We start from the raw sequence: 25,116 nt of genomic DNA, 5'->3' as shown, positions 1-25,116 counted from the left end.
ATGATTTTCTACTCATCCTTGAGTAGTCAAACATTGTTCTTCAAAGAAAAACCTTAACAATGAGGTAATTCGATACTTGTCAGAATTTTTAATTTTCTTTTCAATAAGCATGTGAATTTAAACATTGTTGTATGCGTGTATCTTATGCTCTTGTGTCATTCTTGTTATGTTTCTCCTGCAATTTTAAATTTGTGAAACAAAAACTGACAAATTCCAAGATATGTTAATTTATTGGTTATCATTTATTCTTTGGGTTATATTATTATGTGTTAAGTCTTACTCTGTTGTTTAATAGTTTATATAATTATTGTTTTATGCAAATCATGTGTGAGCACGCATTTTCTTTTTTTATTTATGAAAATATATTTTATTCAAGAAAAATGTTAAGAGCATATCCAAAGAAGATGTCAAATTCTAAGTGGGATTTTCTATAGACTTTATGCCACATCATTTTTTTGGCACAATATTTTATAATGTTAACACGATAATTGATATTAAACTGTGAGGTAACATTGACAAAGAGTCCATGAAGACTCCCACTTTTTCCCTCTATGATCAATTCAATGGATAACCAAAGTGGTTTATCCAAACCAAAACAACAATTCAATAACATAACATAAAAGTATGTGATTTTTGCTTACCACAGTCAATGTGCTTCCATTTCGTTCTTAATTTTGAATCTCCCGTTTAGGCATTTACATCAATGTAATTAAAATATTGTTGTATGAAAAATGGAGGTTATAATTTTAAAAATAATGGTATTCTATGAAAATGAATATTGAATTAACAATATATACAACCATTATGATTTTGGATCCCTTGTTGTTTGCTTTTCTAGAAAATAATTTTGCTAATTTGGTTGAAAAGTACTTTCATGAGAAAGAATCAATGCTTAATACGAAAAAAAAAAACTTGGTAGTGCTTTGATTTCTAATTTATAATGACTCGTTTGGACGTGATTTTAAAATGATTAAAAACGATTTAAAAAAAAAAAAATTATTTCCAAAAGCACCAGTTATGTGGTTTTCCAGAATTTACTAAAATTTTTACTAAGGATTGTTTCCAAAAATATTTTCATCAAAAGCTTTTTCAATTATTTTAAAAACACATTCAAACGAGTCATAAGTATTTTTAAATTTCTTATCAAGCGTAATTAAAAAAGCCTATAATTGTTTGAAACAACTTTTAACTTTTCAAAAAATAGTCCTAATGATGCCATTGATTAAATCCATGAAAAAGAAACATTGTGATGAAGAATTTAATGGGCTCGCTCCAATCTTCTATCACAAGAAATGCTTACAAAAACTATTTTAAAATGGAATTTTTTATAAATTTTTTGTCGTCTTACTGTTTAATGTTATTTTTTCTGCAATATTATAAAATATTATACAAAATATGTAAGATAACGAGTTCATGAAGAGTCTCACTTTTAAAAAAGTCTCATTAACATTTCTCCTTCTATCACTTTATTCACTTTTTATTGTTGAGGTGGGGAATGGTGGACTCAAGCTGTGACCAGTCCTCATAAACTGAATTGAGTCCAATGTTTTGTGATCATGAAGATCTTTTTTTTTTTTTTTCTTTTTTTGGTGAAGAGATAATGAAGATCTTTCATCAACAAATACAGCTGAAATGAATTGTAATCTTAACAATTTATCTCCATATAAGAAAATATAAGTCCAGCTATCTAACTCTTCACTTCAGTCCTGAGATTGTCCCCCTTGAACTATTTTGATCCTTATGTGAAAATTTTCGTTAAATTGAATCAACCACCAGTTTAAAGAAGGGGTTGATTTGACAAAAATATTTTCAATTTAACGAATATTTCAAAATAACCACAATTATTGACAATGGACGAAAATTGTTCGTGGCTTCTTTCTCTTGGTGGTGGTGGCGGATCCATGATGACGGCGCATCTACTGTCGTGGAAGCATTTGTTTTCCAATTTTAGAGTTTTTGTTGTTGGACAGTCCTGAGATTGTCCCCCTTCAACCATTTTGGTACTTATGTGAAAAATCTTCGTTAAATTGAATCAACCATCATTTTAAATGAGGGATTGATTTGACAAAAATATTTTCAATTTAATGAATATTTCAAAATAACCAAAATTATTGACAATAGAAGAAAATTATTCGTGGGTTCTTTTTTCTTGGCGGTGATGACGGATCTACTGTGGTGGAAGCATTTGTCTTCCAATTTTAGAGTTTTTGTTGTTGGACTTGCTCATATAATCAAGGAAGGCATCGGGCCTTAAGCTTTTAGCTTATTGTAATATATATAGTCCACATGGATTTTGCAAAGCCACTTTGTCTTGTTATGAGATAGCCCATATTAGTTTGTTATGATCATTGTGCGGTAAAAATCATGTGAATGTAAGAGCTTCATCATTTTGGACACAAAATAAAGATAAAGATATGTGAAGACCTAGGGCATCATGGAGCACCATATAACAAAGAGTATGGGCAAAGGAGAAAACCCAGCCTCTTTACGAATAAATATTCTCAGGGCTTGTTTGGTTGACTAGTTAGAATATATTGTAACCAATTAATAAATTTGAGTCCAGTCTATTGTTTATTGTGTCTAAATGTGAGATAGACAAGACTAGACATGATGAGTTATGAATCTACAATAAAGTGGGTTATCTAACCTAACCTTGTATATAAGTTGCAAGTCTCATCTTACATGTCTTAAATAATCAAATCCTATCCCTAAGGCTCAATCTCATTTAGCTCGCCGAATGAGCCCTCAAAGTCTCTCAAAGAGCAAACTTCTACAAAGAAAGCAAGTTTTTTTTCAAAGCATTTCAAAGAGAGAAGTATCATTCCTTCTCCAAATCTCTCTCATATAAAATAGTTTTGGTGAAGTACCATACCTTCTCCAAGATCTCTAAAAAACAAAGCAAGTATTCATTGGCAAAGCTCTTGATTTTATTTGCTCTCTCTTTGTACGTAGTTTTCCACTTATAAAAGCTACGAAGTATTTCATTGCAAATTCCTCCCCTCGTGTAATATCTATTAAGTATTTCAATACAAATTCATCTCTTTGAATCATTTTCATTTTGTGAGTTAGTTTTCTACTTAGAGCATCTCCAAATGATGTGTCAAATTTTAAACATCAAAATGATATTTAATAACTTATGTGGCAATTTAACATTTTATATAATATTTTGCTTCATTCGATATGTTAAATAATAATGTTATTTATTAATTTTTAAATCTTTTGTGGGGTTCAATGATTGACACAACCAATCAAAAACTTGAAAAACACAACAACATTTATTATATATTATATTATTCTATTAAAAAACTATTTAATAAATTTTACATTTGCTGTCAAATTTGACAGCAAAAGGCTTTGTCTTCAATTGACTCAGTGTCACGTAAGAAATTGAAGGCTCGGTTGGAGAGAGTTTGCTGTCATTTTTTACTGTTATATGCCTAAGTGGCTGTTTTGACATCTCCTTTAAAGATGCTCTTACAAAAAAAAAAAAAAATTAAAGTCCTTAGCATTCAAGGCAAAAAGAAGTAAAGAACTAAAAGTTGAGCCTCGCCACTCAAGTAGGCTATCATTTGATTAAGAGTTAAGTAGGTTCGATCCTCCATTATCTTAAACTCATCTATTAGTGGCCTCTATTAGTAGAGAAATATTTTAGCGTGTCTGAAACACGAGCACGTACATCATACGTTATTATGCAAGTTAATGGATACTTAAAAAAGAAACTTTTCTCCACTTATATAATAATAACATATGACTGATATTAGCAGCTCAATGAGCTAACCCTTCTCTCCTCGTCGGAATACTGGGATTTTTGAACCGCCCGAACATGGTACTGCTGATATACTCTACCCCTATTTGCCGCCCACCACTGCTCTGCTTGTTTCTCGCTGAACCGCTTTCGACTGACAGAATTTAGGCACTTGAAAGTTAGTCATCGTCAATTAAATATGATTGACAGTGTACTAAAAATATAGTATGGAAGACACAGCCTTGTAAGCAAAGGACATAACATATAGATCCCTTGAAGTAACGTTACTATTAGGAAGAGGAAAATAAACGAAGGATTAACATTGACGTGTGATTGAAATACATATCAACATTCAATCCACACTGGAAAACACAAACACATTTATTTTCGATACCTGAGAACGTTCTGTTCAAATTTGGGTTGCATGAAGTAATCGGGAAAAAAGGGAATACCTGAAGCGAACATGCTTGAGATCTTTGACACCTCCAGGCAAGGAAGCTAGGGTAATATATACACCAGGCTCATCTTGCTCAACCCATTCATCCCCTTGTGCTGTTTCAGCTTTTGCTCCTACGGATTTTTTAACCACCGGAACATTGTACTGCTGATATACTCTACACCTATTTGCCGCCCACCACTGCTCTGCTTGTTTCTCGCTGAACCGTCTTCGACTGACAGAATTGAGGCACTTGAAAGTAGTCATCGTCAATTAAATATGATTGACAGTGTACTAAAAATATAGTTTGGAACACACATGCCTTGTAAGCAAAGGACATAACATATACGATCCCTTGAAGTAACGTTACTATTAGGAAGAGGAAAATAAACGACGGATTAACGCTGACATGTGATTGAAATACATATCAACATTCAATCCACGCTGGAAAACACAAACACATTTATTTTCGATACCTGAGAACGTTCTGTTCAAATTTGGGTTGCATGAAGTAATCGGGAAAAAGGGGCATACCTGAAGCGAACACGCTTGAGATCATTGACACGTCCAGGCAAGGAAACTAGGGTAATATATACACCAGGCTCATCTTGCTCAATCCATTCAGCTGTTACAGTTTTTGTTCCTCTGTTTTTATGCCTAGCTGTTGCTTCTGAATGTGCCACTTCAGTGTGATTAGAAGTGGCCCGTGGCACGTCAGAAATTTTCTCACTGCTCGATACAATTGCTGTTCCAATTGGTAAAGAAATTTTCCCTTTTTTTTTTGGTGAAGCCTTGAGATACCAAACCCTCCTTTTGGCTTTCTAATATTAAAGACAAATGAAACAAGGTATTAATTCAGATTGCATTCACTAGAAGACTTGCAACCGACATAATAATTCTAACTTCCATTACCGATCCTACATTTATATTTCCATATTAGGCACATCACCCTTAATCAGCAAATTTGTTTCAATTTAAGCAATTGATTGTTGAACGGTAGAGTTCGTTTAAAACACTACCTATTTCTTCTTTTTTTAATCTGCAAATTTGTTTCAATTTAAGCAACGTTGCTGCTTTGTAAAATACAGTGATTCGTTCTTCAACAGGTATCCTTCGTTATTTTGTGAACATGCCCCAAATTTTTTCAAACTCATCTTCTGCTTTGTAAAATACAGTGATTCGTTATTCCCAACTTAAAATGAAAATTCTTAGAGGTGATGATTATTGAGTTGGATTTTTATTTCTTCTATTTTCAATTAAGGGGTTGCATTTTGTTGGATTTGTTGTATTAGTATTAATTAATATGACTTTTATTATGAATTATGTATATGTAAAATTTAAAGTATAAGACAAAAATTAAGAAAATAAAATTATGTAATAAATAATAGTTTAATTTGATATATCTGATGGAGAGCAAAACATGAAAATACTGTCAAAATACCACATAAACTATCAAATTTAAATTTTAAGTTTAAAATTTAATCTCTTTTGGAGATGGTCTTAATATTCAGATAAATTAGTGCATGTGCATGTGCTTGCAAACACTTGACTGTTTAAATGCAGAATGCACTGCTCACTAAAACATGAGAATGAAACCTACTTGGGCTGTGAGCGACTTAATTACTTCCTTTGCTGCTTTGCATTTCACAGCTTTCTTCCCCTGCTACTATCAGAGCCTCCTTCAACTGTTGGGCAGTTTTTTCCATCTCAATTTCTCGAAGTTGAGCTTTACGAGTAAGATCTTCAACCTACACCATAAGATCGATTAGTTGAAAGAACGAAGTCAGAACCTCATCCATGTAATTTTGCACAGTGAATGCAAGAAAAAAACAGAATAAAAAGGTAATCACCATGGTAAAGTAGAATGAAGGAGATAACTGGAAGAAAACATAAGAGCATATCTCATTCGCCCTAAAATTATTATATACAAAGTAATGACACACAAATTATTATAAAAAGACAAGCAACATACCTGAGCTTTTAATTTTTGAACTTCTTCCCTCCGACTGAGACACGCAACTTTTGGAAGAGTAAACCCCGAAAGAGCTGAGAAAAACTTTTTGGATGATCGGAACACTGGGTTGAAAGATTTAGTCCCATTGAGTGCTCGACGCTCAGAAACTCCATTTGCAATGGGAACAACACGATTGCTGCTGAAATCCATTTTCTTGTTTCTTTTGGAAGATCCACTTTCCGTTTCTTTAAAATTGTTTTCAATCAGTTCGTTGAATCCCTGATTCATACTTGCTCTTCTACTACTAGCAGACCCAGATGAAGAGTTGGTTTCAGTGGCCTTGCGAAGTTTTGCAAAACAGTTATCGCAGACACGATAAGGTTTGTTTGGGGTTGGTGCCATGGAAGCCTTGAGACACTTTTTGCTGCTGCATGAATGGCATAACGCAAGTCCACAATTATCACAACTGTGTCCTTTTCTTTTAAAATTAAATGGAAGGCGACAGCCATAACACATGAGGAGTGACCGGTGGATTGCGGTGGTGGAAAAATCGGAATAAATGGGTTGATCGGGAAAAAGAAGATGACCGTCGGATTGCGGTGGTGGAAAATGAGGAGTGACCGGTGGTGATTAGGAGAAATATAGATAGGTAGGTAGGTAGAAGAGGATGGGGGAAATGAGGAGTGATCGCTGATTGCTGACATTGGGGCCCACCATCTTGATTTGATTAAAAGACGCTATTAACCTTCACAAAGTATGAACCCTAAAGTCTAAAGACGCCGGTAACTTTTGACTTTTTATTGTAGTTTCATTTTTTTCACTTACTCAGAATCACAATATTTTATTAAAAATGATATTATATACTAATTTATATTAAACCGAGCAAGTGCAATGAATTTTTAAAAAAAAAACAATAATTAACTCGAGGAGTTCATGCTTAAAACTTTATTCATAGAACTTTCATGTTAATATCAGAATTGTTTATATTACAAACTGTTTAACAAGATTACCTCTACAAAAAAACCAATTAAAACTAAGGTAGTCATCTAACTGTATAAAATAAATGAACGAATTGGTAAAAACATTACAAACTACATATTTGCTAACAATAGATTGACTTTTAATTAATTTTTTACAGAGTTGATCTTTACAAATGATTTATAATATGAACAGTTTTAATCATAAGCACGAAATTCTGTGATTCGAAAATTTCTTCTCATCCTTGAATAGTCAAGCATTGTTCTTAAAAGAAAGACCTTAACAATGAGGCAATTTGATACTTCCCAAAATTTTTAATTTTCTTTTGAATAAGCATGAGAATTTGATAATTGTTGTATGCGTGTATCTTATGCTCTTTTGTCATTCTTGTTATGGTTCTCCAGCAATTTTTAATTTGTGAAACAAAAACTGGCAAATTCTATGATATGTTAATTTATTGGTTATCATTTATTCTTTGGGTTATATTATTATTTGTTTAGTCTTGCTCTGTTGTTTAATGGTTTATATAATTATTGTCGTATGCAAGTCATCTGTGTGAGCAAGCTTTTTTATTTTTTATTTTTTTATTTATGAAAATATATTTTATTCAAGAAAAATGTTAAGAGCATATCTAAAAAAGATGTCAAATTCTAAGTGGAAATGTCACTGTACATATTTGACGTAAAAATTCTTTTCAATCAGTATTATTTGCTGACTAAATTTGAAATTTTTGGGAATAAGAGTCAAATTTGACATTAACATCAAATTTATTTTTAATTCATTTTAATAAGGGAGTCCCTTATTCCACTAACATTTCACCGATCAAAATTTTGTTTTAACATTTTTTTAATAAATCAACCTTTTAAAGCTCTATGTTAATAAGATATAACATCTGACAATTTGATTTGAAAGTGCAAAATTTGACATAAGACTCAGATTGCCACATCAATTATCAATTGTAATTACTATTATAATTTGACGTTCTCTTTGGATATGGTCTAATGAGACCTTAAAAATGTGACTTTCCATGGACTTTCTGCCACATCATGTTTTTGAAACAATATTTTATAATGTTAACATGAGAATTAACGTTAAACTGTGATGTAACATTGACAAAGAGTCTATGAAGACTCTCACTTTTCCCCTCTATGATCAATGCAATGGATAACCAAAGTGGTTTGTCCAAACCAAAACAACAATTCAAGAACATAACATAAAAGTATGTGACTTTTTGTTACCACAGTCAATGTGCTTCCATTTTGTACTTAATTTTGAATCTCCCGTTTAGGCATTTACATCAATGTAATTAAAATATTGTTGTATAAAAAATGGAGGTTATAATTTTAAAAATAATGGTATTCTATGAAAATGAATATTGAATTAACCATATATACAGCCATTATGATTTTGGACCCTTTGTTGTTTGCTTTTCTAGAAAGTAATTTTGCTAATTTGGTTGAAAAGTACTTTTTTGAGAAAGAAGCAATGCTCTGGCTCTCGCTGGACTTCCTCCCTCGGGCAATGGCCCACTATTCCTTAGCATGTCCCTCCAGCGGCTCCTCCTGCTTGAGCTGCTCTTAATAAGAAAAAACTTGGTAGTGCTTTTTGAAAAGAGCATTTCTAATTTATAAGCATTTTTTAATTTCTTATCAAGCGTAATTCAAAAAGCCTATAATTGTTTGAGACAACTTTTAACTTTTCAAAAAATAATCCTAATCTAATGAAAAGGAAAACTAACGAAAAGTCCAAAAAAACTTTAGTTTTAATGAAAAATGACAAATAAAAGTGTAGTGAATAGTACCAAGGAAATGTGAAAATGTGGTTTTCGTTAAAAGTGAATAGTACCGGAAGTGTTTCGTTAAAACTTCCTTGATTGAATCCATGAAAAAGAAACATTGTGATGAAGAATTTAGTGTGCTTGCTCCAATCTTCTGTCACAAGAAATGCTTAAAAAGACTATTCTAAAGTGAAATTTTTTATAAGTTTTTTGTCACCTTAGACCAACTCCAATGGTGGATTAAAAGCCAAATTACCCCTCAAAATTTCCCCCCAAACCCACTGCATTGCACTGCAACCCAAGGGAAAATTTTGGGCTAAATGCTAATAAACCAATTCCAAATTCCCCCCAAAATTTAGCCCAGAAATCGGAGTGGACTCCACCCAATATTTATCGAAATTAAATTTTTTTAGACTAAAATGTTTATAAAATTAATTTACGATTGTCTACATATTTATTTATTTTTTTAAATTAATTTAACAAAAAAATAGCCTAAGTTCATTCTTTAATAATCTCGGGCTAAAATTTTAGGTTAAAATGATTGGAGCAGAAAAGCTGTTTCTGGGCTAAAAGCTAAATTTTCCAGGCTAAAAATTTGGTTTTTAGCCCAACCATTGGAGATGGTCTTACAATTTAACATTATTTTTCTACAATTTTATAAAACATTATGCAAAATATGTAAAGTGACAAAAAATTTATAAAAAGTCTCACTTTCGAAAAAATTCCATTAATATTTCTCGTTCTATCACTTTATTCACTTTTATTGTTGAGGTGGGGGCATGGTGGACTCAAGCTGTCACAAGTCCTCATAAATGAATTGAATTTGGATCCAATGTTTTGTGTTAATGAAGATCTGTTTTTTTTTTGGGTGAAGAGATCATGAAGATCTTTCATCAACAAATCCAGCTGAAATGAATTGTAATCTTAACAATTTATCTACATGTAAGAAAATATAAGTTTAGCTGTCTACTAGCTAAGCAAGACACAAGAAGTTAACCATCTCCAATTATTTGGATATCTGATACAAAGAGATGGTTTATGCATTTTAAAAAAGCTTTTTAGCTACAATGATTTTTGAAGTTGTCATAATTCTTCACTTTAGTTTTGAAATTATCCCCCTTCAACCATTTTGATATTTATGTGAAAAATCTCCGTTAAATTGAATCAACCACCAGTTCAAATGAGAGGTTGACTTGACAAAAATATTCTCAATTTAACGAATATTTCAAAGTAATCAAAATTATTGACAATAAATGAAAATTGTTCGTGGATTCTTTCTCTTGATAGTGGTGGTGGATCTGCAATGACGGCACATCTGTTGTGGTGGAAGCATGCGTCTTCCAATTTTAGAGTTGTTGTTGCTGGACTTGCTCATGTAATCAAAGGAAGGCATCGGGCCTTAAGCTTTTAGCTTATTGTAATATATATGGTCCGCATGGATTTTGCAAAGCCACTTTGTCTTGTTGTGAGATAGCCCATATTAGTTTGTTATGATCATTTTGCAGTAAAAATCATGTGAATGTAAGAGCTTTATCATTTTGGACACAAAATAAAGATGAAGATAGGTGAAGAGGGGCACCATGGAGCATTGTATAACAAAGAGTATGGGCAAAGGAGAAAGCCCAGCCTCTCTACGAATAAATTCTCTCAAGGTTTGTTTGGTGGACTGGTTAGAATATGTTGTAACCAATTAAAATGGATTTGAGTCCTGTCCGTTGTTTGTTGTGTCTAAATGTGAAATGAACAAGACTAAACATGATGAGTTATAAATTTACAATAGAGTGAGTTATCTAACTTAACCTTATATATGGGTTGCAAGTCGGGTCTTATATGTCTCTACTAATCAAATCATATCCCTAAGGCTCAATCTCATTCTAGCTCCCCAAATGAGCCCACAAAGTCTCTCAAAGATAACCAAAGTGGTTTGTCCAAACCAAAACAACAATTCAAGAACATAACATAAAAGTATGTGATTTTTTGTTACCACAGTCAATGTGCTTCCATTTTGTACTTAATTTTGAATCTCCCGTTTAGGCATTTACATCAATGTAATTAAAATATTGTTGTATAAAAAATGGAGGTTATAATTTTAAAAATAATGGTATTCTATGAAAATGAATATTGAATTAACAATATATACAGCCATTATGATTTTGGACCCTTTGTTGTTTGCTTTTCTAGAAAGTAATTTTGCTAATTTGGTTGAAAAGTACTTTTTTGAGAAAGAAGCAATGCTCTGGCTCCCGCTGGACTTCCTCCCCCGGGCAATGGCCCACTGTTCCTTAGCATGTCCCTCCAGCGGCTCCTCCTGCTTGAGCTGCTCTTAATAAGAAAAAACTTGGTAGTGCTTTTTGAAAAGCACATTTCTAATTTATAAGCATTTTTTAATTTCTTATCAAGCGTAATTCAAAAAGCCTATAATTGTTTGAAACAACTTTTAACTTTTCAAAAAATAATCCTAATCTTGCCGTTGATGAAAAGGAAAACTAACGAAAAGTTCAAAAAAACTTTAGTTTTAATGAAAAATGACAAATAAAAGTGTAGTGAATAGTACCAAGGAAATGTGAAAATGTGGTTTTTCGTTAAAAGTGAACAGTACTGGAAGTGTTTCGTTAAAACTTCCTTGATTAAATCCATGAAAAAGAAACATTGTGATGAAGAATTTAGTGTGCTTGCTCAAATCTTCTGTCACGAGAAATGCTTAAAAAGACTATTTTAAAGTGAAATTTTTTATAAATTTTTTGTCACCTTAGACCAACTCCAATGATGGATTAAAAGCCAAATTACCTCTCAAAATTTCCCCCCAAATCCACTGCACTGCACTGCAACCCAAGGGGAAATTTTGGGCTAAATGCTAAATGTTAAACCAATTCCAAATTCCCCCCAAAATTTAGCCTAGAAATCGGAGTGGACTCCACCCAATATTTATCAGAATTTAAATTTTTTTAGACTAAAATGTTTATAAAATTAATTTACAATGGTCTACATATTTATTTATTTATTTAAATTAATTTAACAAAAAAATAGCCTAAGTTCATTCTTTAATAATCTCGGGCTAAAATTTTAGGTTAAAATGGTTGGAGCAGAAAAGTTGTTTCTGGGCTAAAAGCTAAATTTTACAGGCTAAAAAATTTGGTTTTTAGCCCAACCATTGGAGATGGTCTTACAATTTAACATTATTTTTGTACAATTTTATAAAACATTATGCAAAATATGTAAAATGACAAAAAATTTATAAAAAATCTCACTTTCGAAAAAATTCCATCAATATTTCTCGTTCTATCACTTTATTCACTTTTATTGTTGAGGTGGGGCATGGTGGACTCAAGCTGTCACCAGTCCTCATAAATGAATTGAATTTGGATCCAATGTTTTGTGTTAATGAAGATCTTTTTTTTTTTTGGGTGAAGAGATCATGAAGATCTTTCATCAACAAATCCAGCTGAAATGAATTGTAATCTTAACAATTTATCTACAGGTAAGAAAATATAAGTCCAGCTGTCTACTAGCTAAGCAAGACACAAAGTTAACCATCTCCAATTATTTGGATATCTGATACAAAGAGATGGTTTATGCATTTTAAAAAAACTTTTTAGCTAAAATGATCTTTGAAGTTGTCATAATTCTTCACTTTAGTTCTGAAATTATTCCCCTTCAACCATTTTGATATTTATGTGAAAAATCTCCGTTAAATTGAATCAACCACCAGTTCAAAGGAGAGGTTGACTTGATAAAAATATTTTCAATTTAACGAATATTTCAAAATAATCAAAATTATTGACAATAAATGAAAATTGTTCGTGGATTCTTTCTCTTGATGGTGGTGGTGGATCTGCAATGACGGCACATCTGCTGTGGTGGAAGCATGTGTCTTCCAATTTTAGAGTTGTTGCTGGACTTACTCATGTTATCAAGGAAGGCATCGGGCCTTAAGCTTTTAGCTTATTGTAATATATATGGTCCACATGGATTTTGCAAAGCCACTTTGTCTTGTTATGAGATAGGCCATATTAGTTTGTTATGATCATTTTGCAATAAAAATCATGTGAATGTAAGAGCTTTATCATTTTGGACACAAAATAAAGATGAAGATAGGTGAAGAGCTAGGGCACCATGGAGCATTGTATAACAAAGAGTATGGGCAAAGCAGAAAGCCCAGCCTCTCTACGAATAAATTCTCTCAAGGTTTGTTTGGTGGACTGGTTAGAATATGTTGTAACCAATTAAAATGGATTTGAGTCCTAGTCCGTTGTTTGTTGTGTCTAAATATGAAATGAACAAGACTAAACATGATGAGTTATAAATTTACAATAGAGTGAGTTATCTAACTTAACCTTATATATGGGTTGCAAGTCGGGTCTTATATGTCTCTACTAATCAAATCATATCCCTAAGGCTCAATCTCATTCTAGCTCCCCAAATGAGCCCACAAAGTCTCTCAAAGAGCAAACCTCTACAAAGAAAGCAAGTTTTTTTTTTCAAAGCATTTCAAAGAGAAGTATCATTCCTTCTCCAAATCTCTCTCATATCAAATAGTTTTGGTGAAGAAGTACCATACCTTCTCCAAGATCTCTAAAAAAACAAAGCAAGTCTTCTTTGGCGAAGCTCTTGATTTTATTTGCTCTCTCCTTTTACATAGTTTTCCACTTATAGTTTTCGCTTATAAAAGCTACGAAGTATTTCATTACAAATTCCTCCCCTTGGATAATAGCTATTAAGTATATCAATACAAATTCCTCTCTTTGAATCATTTTCATTTTGTGAGTTGGTTTTCTACTTGCAAAAAAAAATTGAAGTCCTTAGCATTCAAGGCAAAAAGAAGTAAAAGAACTCAAAGTTGAGCCTCCCCACTAAATTACGCTATCATTTGATTAAGAGTTAAGTAGGTTCGATTCTTCATCATTCGAAACTCGTCTACTAGCGATTTCTATTAGTAGATAAATGTTTTAGCATACCTAAAACGTGAGCACGTACACCATACGTCATTATACAAATTAATGAACACTTACAAAAGAAACTTTCCTCTACCTAAATAATAATAACATATGACTTACCGTTATGTATTACAGTAACATTGAAAAATCTCTGGTCCTAGTTCCCGCGACGTACATCCACCCGTATGTTCATTTTCCGCGTCGAACAGTAATTTCCACCGTTGGATGGAACCAAACGGCTCTGGATGTTTGTGAAGGCAAAACTCAGCCCAATTTGACTCCATGAACCCGCTTGAACAGAGAGACCTAACTGAAAACCCCTCACTGCCCTAACCCCGCCTGAAGAGCACAACAAGCTTTCGCTTTCGTATTCGGAATGCTCAAATTTCTCACTTTCTTCCTTCAAATTTGAGCTCTCTCTCTATCTCTCGCGGATTCGTACTTTCCGTCTGCAGAGGGTTAGTTCTTTGAATTGGGGCGACAATGATGTACCCTGATCCACAACAGCAACACCACCAACAGCAGCTTCAGCAGCAGCACCCACAACATCAGCAGCAGCAGCATCCCCAACAACACCAGCAATATCAGCAGCAACATCCGCAGCAAGGTGGAGAATTTCATAGGGGCCCGCCGCCGCCGGCCCCAATGATGCGTCAGCCGTCGGCCTCTTCAACTAATATGCCTCCAGAGTATCACAACCAACCTGGGCTGGCTCCTCCTCTTCCTCCTTATGATGGTTGGTACCAAATTGTGCCTTTGTCTTTTGCTATTTTGTTGTGGTTCTTTTTGGTTTCCGGTTGGAGATTAATGGAGAAGAAAATAAAAGAATTTGAAGGGTATGGAAGCACCTAAACAAGAATTTGGTTGCATTTTACTTTTTCATCTTTGGATTTACGGTTTTAAAGCTACATGCTATGAATAAATAATCTGTAAATTAAGCCCCAAGAAATGGTTTTGGATCCCGAAGTTCTTTGGATTTGCAGTTTACAAGGGTGCCCCAGTGAGGCCGAAGGCGTCAACAATATTTGAAAGTAGTGGTTTAATTTTGTTAGAGGTTTAGTGCAGGATTTATTCAAAATTCCATTTGTTTAAAATTAGTGAGAAAATGGTTTGTTTGTTGCAGCTCATGGTGACAGTTTTCCTGGAAAAAGGATGAGAAAGCTTACACACAGGAGGGCAGTTGATTATACTAGCACTGTCGTGCGATATATGCAGGTAAAGTTTTCATTTTTTTGCATTATCTTTTGTTCATCTCTCATTGACTTTCCTACAGTTATCATTTCAGCAAGAAGTCATCCTTTAATTTGACCAGTACATGTAATTTGTGTGTGCATTTATTTGTTAATTTTTCTATGTTATACAAACCATTTATCTTAAAAGTTATGTCCTGCGATATGGTGGTATCTCTGCTAAGGAAGGTTTTAAAATGACCATGGTTTTAACATCTGTTCCGGGCAAGAAAATGGTCCAACAGATCTCCCTGCAATGACCGAACCAGAATCCCTGCGAAGTGCATATCAGAATAGCAAACACCACGCTAAATTAATAAACTCCTACACAGATATTAAACTCACAAAATATCACCACGTTCTGTCCTTTGGATATATCTGTTTCATTTTTAGGTGTTGAGAGCCTTTAAGGATTCTGTTTGTCATTGTCTCTTCAACTTGCAAATTATATTAGCGATCAAGTATCTTAAAATCATTTGTCACTGTGTTCAGATTCGAATGTGGCAGCGTGATGCAAGGGATAGAACGGTATTGCAACCCACACCTGCAGCAGCAATTGATGTCAGTAGTCCTTGTTATTTCTATTTCATTTTTTCTCTGTGTTTAAGAAATTCTTAATTGGAAGCGTGATGGTAGTCCAATTTTTGTCTGAACTTGGTTTATATGTTCATATTACTTGAATATTGTGTTTTCGGTGCAGATGTTGCCACCAGTTGCCTACACAGATAATCCATCCACTAGCTTTGCTGCAAAGTTTGTGCACACATCTTTAAACAAGAATCGTTGTTCTATTAATCGTGTTTTGGTAAGTTTCACTATGATTCAGATTTGGTCAAAAGAAAATCTAAATTCTCTTTCTGTATTTGTTTTGTTTTCCTGTTCCATCCTTCATTGAGCGTGTTGATGTTTTCTACTTGAGTTTGGAGTTATATTGTTTGGAGGGAGATTTGAACTTGGGAGTCCCCATTGTGGATGGAGGTGTGACTACTAGCTGGGATTTGTCAAACCACTTTTGAATAATGAATAATCTTATTATTCAACTATCACTTCTGCGGTATTGTTGTTTGATTGACATCTGACATCAGTGACATGTAGACCCTGTTGGGAATGACGTCCCTCCTTAGCGGCGGTGCATGACTTTTGAAATTCCCTTGAATTTAGACGTGGTAAATGCATGTGGTACCGTGATTGGTTCTTGGCATTGTACTGTAATTAATACAGTGGTTATTTGACTGATGCATTGGTGTATTGGCGGATAATTATGGGTGGCTCTAGAGAGTTCTATTAGTGGAACAACTAGGTTAAATTTCATGTATCTAAAGCAAGTGGGTTCATTGGTGCAAGGAAGTGGCTAGCGATTTCCAGAGGCTTCTCTTAAGGCCTATATAAAAGTGGAGGCCTTGGTCATATGAAGTATGGCTCAGATGGGAATTATTTGAGTGCATGGGGTACAAAAATGGATTTACTCTGGGGTGTGTTACAAGAGTGGGTTTACTCTTGGGTTACTAGAGAGGGTATTTCTCTAGGGTGAAAGTGATCTACACGGGTTTTACAGAGGGTGTACAAGGGGTGTATCCTATTGGATACGGGCTTTGGTGTTAAACTCTTGAGCGGTTTTACTTTTACGGTTTGAACTGTTTTACTTTTATGGTTGTATTTTCCCTCTGGTTATAGTGAAGATGGAAACACTCTCCATGGACGTAGGCGGTTTTTGCCGACCACATAAATCTTGGTGCTCTTTCTTGCTGCATTTTACTCATTTGTCATCTCGGTTCCATTTTATTTCTTCCATCGGGTTTGCCTGCTACAGTGATGGGGATTAATTTTCCAACAGACCCCACTTAATTTGAAATGCTTGATACTAATTTCTGAATATTTGCATGTTGGATTGCATGCTACTGTCTTGGCTGTGTAGAAAAAAGTAACATAGTAACATTACTTGCTGTTGCTAATTCTCTAAGCTTCAAGTCTATCCATCACATTATTATCTACCGTACAATGCAAGGAATATTAAAATTAGTGGGTGAAGACTTTAAAATGGGTGGTGGTTCATCCAGTTATTTTTCCTATGTAAAAGAGCTAGACCGTCTTCCTTTTGGGGCCATGAACCAGAAAGAAAAAAAAAAACCGTTAGTGTTCTCATATTTCGAAGATAACGGGTTTATAATATTCAACTTGGTTGGTGGATGATAGAATTTTTTTTACGTCATTTTATTGGTTTTTTTGTTGAGCTTTCATTCTAATTTTTGCTAACCTCGTCCTGTCTTTTTTTTTTCCCCAGTGGACTCCTACAGGAAGGCGTCTTATTACTGGCTCTCAAAGTGGGGAATTCACTCTTTGGAATGGACAGTCATTTAACTTTGAAATGATTCTTCAGGTTAAATTCTTGAGGTTAATAGATGAATTATTGAGGATTATAAGGGGGTGGGAGTATAGAGGAACTATGGGGTAAAGTAAGATACTGGGCAGCCCTCTGGGCATCAGTTCGAATGAGTTCAGGGATTATTCTCTTTCTTATATAATGATGAATGTGTTAGCAGCCGTAAAAAAAATTTGGTTCAGCTTTAGTTGCTTTTAAAGTAGTCCTACTTGAGAGGTCATAGCTAGTTTTGCTAGTTGGTGGATTTCTTATCCACTTGTTGTAATTCCTTCTATTGTTTTAGTACAATTCTATCATTTCTTCTAGAAAAAGAAAAAGAAATAAGAAAATATTAGATGTCAATTTCTTTTAATTGCTGTCCAATGGATGTCAGAATGAGAGCTGATTTTTTTTCTTCGATCTTTAGGCTCATGATCAAGCAATCAGGTCTATGGTATGGAGTCATAATGACAATTGGATGGTATCTGGTGATGATGGCGGTGCAATAAAGTAATTACAGATTAGATTTTAATTTTTAATAAGTTCCATTAAATGAAAATTATGATAGTTTAATGTGATAGTTTAATGTGTTCATGAATATGGCTGTACTCTTTAGGTACTGGCAGAACAACATGAATAATGTAAAGGCCAATAAATCTGCTCATAAAGAATCTGTTCGTGACTTAAGGTAAATTCACACGTATGTGTAATATTATTCATTCTGCTCGAGACATGTGTTAACTGGGCTGGTTTAACAGCTTCTGCAAGACTGACTTGAAGTTCTGTTCCTGCTCTGATGATAATACTGTTAAAGTTTGGGACTTTGCACGGTGCCAAGAAGAGCGCACATTGACTGGTAAAGTGCTTTGACTACACAATGGATATAGACTGAGCTTGTTGATCATGGTTTGCTAGTTCAATCCAAGTACTTCTGTATGAGGTCATTGATATGTTGTTATCTGCACAATAAAAGACATGCAAACCCTTCATCCAAAGCTCTAAATACATAGACATCCATTTTTTATGTGAATTCTTCTTAATTTAATATTTTCTATCTTTATTTATTATTTTATATACGTTTCCCATTCTGATTAGTAAGGGAAAACCTTAGGATCTAGATGTCCTTTTCAACCTACAGCTTTATCATAATTGGTAGCCCTGGTTGTCTGCCAGAAATTTTCTGGTTTTGACAGTGGATTGGAATGTTGTGATAGAAATATACTCTACATCAAATTGTTAGATTGTTTCTGGCGATTTCTTGTTTTCTGGATTACGTATTTTGACACCCAGTAAACTGACGTTTGCTAGGACCTGTCTGTTTATTTACATTTTGTTTTGTTGATAAGTGGGAGTTGCTATATGTTTAAATAATTTGGGTTAGTATGACTTGAGTTGAGATACATCATATCAACCAAGTTAAACATATACTATGGCTGGTTGAAAATCACAAGTTTGTGAAATGAAGAGTGCATTCCTCAAATGTTTGTGAATGGAGAGCATGCTTACCTATTTCAGTATGTGTTTTGAGTAATAAAGCTTCTAAGTGGGATCTTGCATTGCAGGATCCCTAGCTGTTTGAACGGCCAATATGGCTGTTTCCCTCCCTCCCTCTTAAACGTCAGGAAGTATTACTAGGGTGTAAAGTTGGGTTAGCTAGACATAAGGGGTTTTGACTAAAATTTAACTTCGAATGACACAAAATCTTGTTTAAGAAGCGATCCCCAGTCCGTAAGTTTAGGACTGCTTTGATTAGTTTCATCTAAATGCATAAAGCATGTCGCGTTCTCAGTACCCAGGATACATTGTTGATCTATTATTAGAATACTTTATTGGGTTCAAAGCAGAAAATCTGAGAACAGATTATCTTAGATTCATAACTGCATTAAATTTGCTTCTTCATAAAGTTGTTGACGTCTTGGGATTTGCGTGCTTAAGAAGTGCATGGAGTAACCTTAGAATTTCTCTATGTGGTTTGAACTCAGGCAGGCCATGGTTGGGATGTGAAGAGTGTTGACTGGCACCCTACTAAATCTCTGCTAGTTTCAGGTATTTGCAAAAATTCTCTTCCGACCTTTTTGTAAGTCAGTGTTTGATTACTTAAATATGGTTGGGTTATACCGTAGGTGGGAAAGACAATCTTGTTAAACTTTGGGATGCTAAGTCAGGGCGAGAACTCTGTTCATTGTAAGTAAAGAAATATTGCAGTTAAACCTGTGAATTATTTATTATTTAAATTTCTTTTAAAATGTTATGCATGTCTTTGCAGTCATGGCCATAAAAATATGGTGCTCTCCGTTAAATGGAACCAAAATGGTAACTGGGTTCTAACTGCTTCGAAGGATCAAATCATCAAGGTTGGTGGCCAATTTTATTTTTCTTCTGCACTGTCACATAAATTGATAATGGATCTTTTTGTTCTTTGAAAATTTATAATTTCCTTTTATGGCTGATGATATTGCTGCACTCCATGCTCTCAGGTTTATGACATAAGGGCCATGAAGGAACTTGCATCCTTCCGCGGGCATCGAAAGGACGTGACTGGTCAGTGAAGTTTCTTCTCATATCACCTTAGCGTTTTATCTTTTCATATAAGTGTTTCAATGGTTCCTGAATATCTTGGTGTTTCAAGTTATCTTTTTTAGTTATCCTGATCAATCCTGATCAATCCATCTTAATATTCTTATCTTTGTATACATTTTTTTTTCTTGTTAGGAAACACAATGACATTAAAGATAAAGAAATAGTTTTCACAAAAAATAGAGAGAAAGAAACATTTGAAAACAGTGGAAGAGATGTTCAGGCCCAAATATTAGGAATTTGAACCTGGGAAGTTTCATCCAATGTTATCGTTTATAGGTTACCTCCATTTCGTCCATCAACCTCTTATAATCCATTTTCTCAAAATTTTGCATTATTGGTCCCAAGTATCCCATTTTGTTCATCCCCTTTGAATTGCTTGTATTATTTGTAATTCTGTTGTAAGTACCGTTTGTCATTATTGTTGACTTGTATTAAATGTCTCATGGATGAGCTTCATAGTGATTTAGCTATTGTCGGTTGCAACTTACATATCTGGATAACTTCCTCCATTTCCCTTGCATCTTTATAATGCTCATGCCTCGTCAATGGAGGGTCAAAGCTATTGTGTTCAATATATTAATTAACGTTTATGGTTATCATTCTTTGAAATTTTGTCAGCTCTGGCTTGGCATCCGTTTCATGAAGAATATTTTGTCAGTGGGAGTTCTGATGGATCCATTTACCATTGGCTTGTTGGGTAAATTATATGCTCAATTCTAGTACCTTCTATGATCTTTTCAGTTTCATTTATAATTTAATTTTAATCCATGCATCATGATTCACGTATTTATTTTCTAAACCTCTTAATTTTATCTACCTGTCTTTGTTGCAACACGTATGTATTTTCTAGAAGGAAATGAATGATTTGGAAAGTAACGAAACCCATCTTTTAACTCTATAAGATTATGAGCAACCATTTGAACCAAATTAGTCATATATATGGAAACTGTAATCTTTTTTTCAAGAAGCCTATATGTTACTGATCCATCTTGAGGGGAGAGCAGACAGTATCATTGTTTCTTGGAACTTAAGTATCACAGAAAGTGCTGGAAGTAATTAAGTGAAGGAAAATATTAGTAAAATATTTTATGAGTTAATAATAGTGAAATATAAATTGCTTTATTGCAGAGCCGTATTACAGTCCATGTCCTTTTAGATGACTGGAGAAAATGACGATATCTTCAAGTTTTCAGTATGAATTACTATTATTATGTTGATATGGATCTTTGTTATAACTTGGAAGTTTCTGAAAGTTAAACTATCCTGATGCACAGGCATGAAACTCCCCAGGTTGAAATTCTTAATGCACATGATCATAGTGTGTGGGATCTTGCTTGGCATCCTATTGGTTATCTTCTCTGCAGGTATGTGTTACTTGTCTTCTTAACATGTTTTCCGTTCTTTAATTATTAAGATCTACCCCCTTTCAAAACTTTATGTTATAGATGTGAATTGTGAAAATTGCCAAAACCGGAATGCTCCCAAAACCAATTCACTTTACAAATTAAGGTTTTTTACTTATAAATGATCTTCTAAGGTGGCCTACCTTTGATTTTCTATTGGTGAATACTGATGCCTCAAAAGCTATCTCATTACAGCATTCAATTTTTGACATAGCTCTTTGTTCTAGGATTTAGTGGTAATCCTAAGATGTTCAGGTGATTTTTTTTTTCTTTTCTCTTTTTCTGTGTTAATGAATCTTAAGGGAACTAACCATATAGGAAACTGCTGAAGAGCAGAAACTTTATTGGGTTTGTTCTTAATCACTTTGCTGGCTGTGAGGTTGCTGTTTTGAATTTTTAAATGAAAGTGGAGCATAACACATCATAACGTGAGTTTGCCATTTGACAGTAATGCAATTCCGTACAAAAATTGCTTGATGTTTAGATCAATGGGAACCACCTATTTTGAAACCTTGTGATTTGTCAGAGGAGGCATGTCTCTGGTATAAGAACATTCTTTGTGCCCTGAGTTGTTTTGCTTAACTTATGGATTGGCTCTTATTTGTTTAGCATAAGTTGTGTATTTGTCGACCTTTACCAAAGTCTGAATTCTGTAGTGATTGGGCTTTGTTTAGATGTGTCTAATATTTGGTCAAGGACCAATAAGCATATGGATCTTGATGTTTTGGATTTGTGAAATGGAATAACATTGGCGTACTTTCAACAAGCTAGTATCACAATTATCTGAATTACTATTTTGGATTGGCAGTGGCTTCATTTACTTGTATTGTTCTTCTGCAGTGGTAGCAATGATCACACTACGAAGTTTTGGTGCAGAAATAGGCCAGGAGACACTGGTCGGGATAAATTTAACCCCGGCCAAAATCAAGGTAGTACTTTGCATGCCTACCCCAAAATCAAAATGGGAAACTATATAGCGTTATCTTATCAAATAGAAGTCATATTTTAAGAATTTTAAGTTTGACTTGTGCAATACCAAGCATGATTCAACATTTCCCTTTGAGGGTATTTTATTATTACTTAAAAAAATAACTAATGTTGTCAGCATATTTGGATGTTTTTTTTTTTTTTTTTTTTTCAAGTTTGGGTGTGTCATGCTCTTAACACTCTATATGCTACGTACAGGGGGTGATATTATAGAGAAAAATGCACATATAAGTGCGTGCACGCACAAAAATTCACCCGCCCACACCCTGCATATGAATTTGTAGTTTAAGGTAAACGTATCCAGAATTGATCAGTGCATCATCTCATTTTTATGTTCTCAGGTTATGGTGAGCAAAACCCTGCTTTTGGTGGTCGCATGACTGGTAATTTTCCAGTACCTGAAGGACCACCAACTCCTGGACCACTTGTTCCCGGGTTGACTCGAAATGAAGGAACTATTCCTGGTGTTGGAGTTGCTATGCCATTCTCTCTTGATGCATCAAATCAGGGGGAGCAGCAACAACCTCATGCACTTTCGATGCCTTTAGGTGCTCCTCCTCTCCCACCTGGTCCCCACCCCTCTCTTCTTGCTGTGAATCAGCAGCAACAATATCAGCAAAATCCTCAACAGATGCCACAACAGCAACACCAACACCAAGGTCACCCGCAACAAATGCCCCCTATGCCTATGGCACCTCCAAATATGCCACAGCTGCAGCCTCCATCCCATTTACCCTTGCTGCCACATCCTCATTTACATCGACCGCCACCCCAAATGCCCCCACTTGGTATGCCATCTTCAGGGCCGGGATCTTTGTCTATGCCTTCATCGGTTCCTACCTCACATTCAATGCCAATGGTATGCCTTTTTTTTTTTTCACAAAATTATTTATTACATTATTCACATCTTATTTTTATAAGTTGGATCTGCCTGGAATATTGCCATAAAAGTTAGACATATTCTTATTTCAAGAAATGGGGAAAGATTACATTCGGTTTCAGAACGATCCTTGTTGACTATGTACTCCTGGAAAATCACAGTCGGTGATAATTAATAGTTTGGTTCTGTAGGGAATTCAAGGTTCAATGAATCAGATGGGTCACCCATTGCCACAAGGTCATTTTATGGGCATGAACCCAATGCACTCGGGATCTCTACCTACAAGCAGTGGAGGTTTTCCAAATGGTATGCCAAACATGCAGGGTCCAACAAATGCCAGTGGACCTCAAATGTATCCTCAGGGTGGCACCTTCAATCGGGGTCAACCTGGGCAAATTCCCATGCATCCGGGGTATAATCCTTACCAGGTAAGAAGACAATAGTTTATACCTCGGTGGTACAGAAATTTTCATAAATCTCATCATTAACTGGGTAATAGCTAATGTGTCCTTGTCTTGCGTATTGCAGGCTAGGGGTCAATCTGGTATGCCCCAACCTCCACCAGGGCCACCTCCGCACGGGCAAACACCTCAGTAGACCATTTTATTTCGGCCTTAGCTTCTTTAAGCCTCCCTACCTCCTCTCTCCTCCCCCCGCCTCTCTCTCTTCAGGCCAGCTTGTTTACATGTAAATCCTGTCATTCGGCTTGGTAGTCTATTACTTTAGCATATAATTGAATCATTGAGATAGCTTTGGTCGAGCAAACAGAAATGTTGCACTTAGCGTTGTGCGTCTGCAGGTGGCTTCTCTAGTCTGCCATAAAATCCCAGGTTAATCCCGGCAGAGTGGAAGCTCCTTTGAAGCTGGAGTATGGATATGCGTCTTTTGTTCGTTTTTGTTTATGTACTGCGGCCTAGAATCGACTCTTCGAGATCGTTTTGCTGGAGCAAACAAGAGATTCATTAAAATTGTTATGCTCGTTTTGGCTTTTGTGTTATTTATTTTTCCTTGAATGAGAAATTTGGACCAGAAAAAGAAATCAGTGGCCATGTTCTTGTAATCAGTAGAGATTTTTGTTTTCAAAAAATTGAGATTTAATTAAATACGAACAGAAACGTTTGCATCAACAACCAAGATATTGAAAAAACCAAATAGGCTCAAAAAATTATCCCATGTATGTGTCTTGATGATCTTTTTATTTTTATTTTTTTATCCACCTGTAGAAGTGGAGGAATAAATTAGTATTAAATTCGATATTTATGAGATTCGAACCTAAAAAGCATAAGAAGTCATTGAGTGTGTGGCTCCATCACACAATGTTGGATTGAATAAAACACCAATGACTTCGAATATTGTGCTAACCGTTGTTGTGTATCAAATATTAGGCCGCCCAAAACTACATGTATTTGAGGCTCTGCTCCAATCATTCTGATGAGGCTTAATTATGTACATACCTTTCAAAACTTATAGTTTCACTTTGACCCTAAAGCTACATTCTACTTCTCGAAAGTCCAATACTCAATCTGCCTTTTTCTGTCTCTAGACATCGAAATTTCGTTAACTCGTAAAATAAAAGAGTTAAAAATGGACTAAAACTAAAGAGAGAAGGTTTTAAATAAACCAAAAGAAACACATTACTGGCTGGTAGCACAGCTTCTGCCTCAGCCATAATGCTTTGTAATACTTTCAAGCTAAATGTCGATGTTTATTTGGCACCTCCACCTACACACACCTCCCTCCCTTCCTTCCTAGCTAGCTCTCCATTGCAACTCAAAACATTTGCTTTTTATAACCCGACTTAACAGAATTGAGATTCCGGACATAAAAAAGGAGTGGTCCGGGCAATATTTGGCC

The 25,116-nt window shown here is 34.7% G+C and overlaps 2 protein-coding genes across 4 annotated transcripts in view; one reads left to right on the top strand and one right to left on the bottom strand.

Annotated features, from left to right (window-relative positions):
* Nucleotides 1-3,525: 3,525 nt before the first annotated feature.
* Nucleotides 3,526-25,116, bottom strand: part of LOC103952146 (PH, RCC1 and FYVE domains-containing protein 1-like) — a 39,322-nt gene continuing 17,731 nt past the window's right edge. For 2 of the 3 annotated variants that reach the window (XM_048586013.1, XM_048586014.1), the window contains exons 8-10: nucleotides 4,716-5,002; nucleotides 4,198-4,416; nucleotides 3,526-3,899 (exon numbers count right to left, since the gene is read on the bottom strand). In XM_048586013.1, coding sequence (XP_048441970.1) covers nucleotides 3,758-3,899; nucleotides 4,198-4,416; nucleotides 4,716-5,002 — 648 coding nt within the window. In that variant the 3' untranslated portion in view covers nucleotides 3,526-3,757. The remainder of the gene's footprint in view (nucleotides 3,900-4,197; nucleotides 4,417-4,715; nucleotides 5,003-25,116) is intronic. The other variant, XM_048586016.1, reaches the window with a different exon arrangement.
* On the top strand, nucleotides 14,247-24,389 carry LOC103952148 (flowering time control protein FY). Its single transcript, XM_009363692.3, has 18 exons — nucleotides 14,247-14,560; nucleotides 14,948-15,039; nucleotides 15,546-15,614; nucleotides 15,754-15,858; nucleotides 17,335-17,430; nucleotides 17,840-17,922; nucleotides 18,029-18,100; nucleotides 18,171-18,268; nucleotides 19,399-19,458; nucleotides 19,536-19,596; nucleotides 19,679-19,766; nucleotides 19,890-19,953; nucleotides 20,611-20,689; nucleotides 21,267-21,356; nucleotides 22,236-22,324; nucleotides 22,724-23,241; nucleotides 23,454-23,690; nucleotides 23,791-24,389. Exons 1-18 carry the CDS (start codon nucleotides 14,308-14,310, stop codon nucleotides 23,857-23,859), a joined length of 2,223 nt encoding a protein of 740 aa, XP_009361967.2. The 5' UTR covers nucleotides 14,247-14,307; the 3' UTR covers nucleotides 23,860-24,389.

The sequence above is a fragment of a genome, unplaced genomic scaffold (genome assembly GCF_019419815.1).
Source record: "Pyrus x bretschneideri cultivar Hongxiangsu unplaced genomic scaffold, Pyrus_bretschneideri_v1 Contig24, whole genome shotgun sequence".
Taxonomy (NCBI): Eukaryota; Viridiplantae; Streptophyta; class Magnoliopsida; order Rosales; family Rosaceae; genus Pyrus; species Pyrus x bretschneideri.
This window is presented reverse-complemented; position numbering and strand designations above follow the sequence as displayed.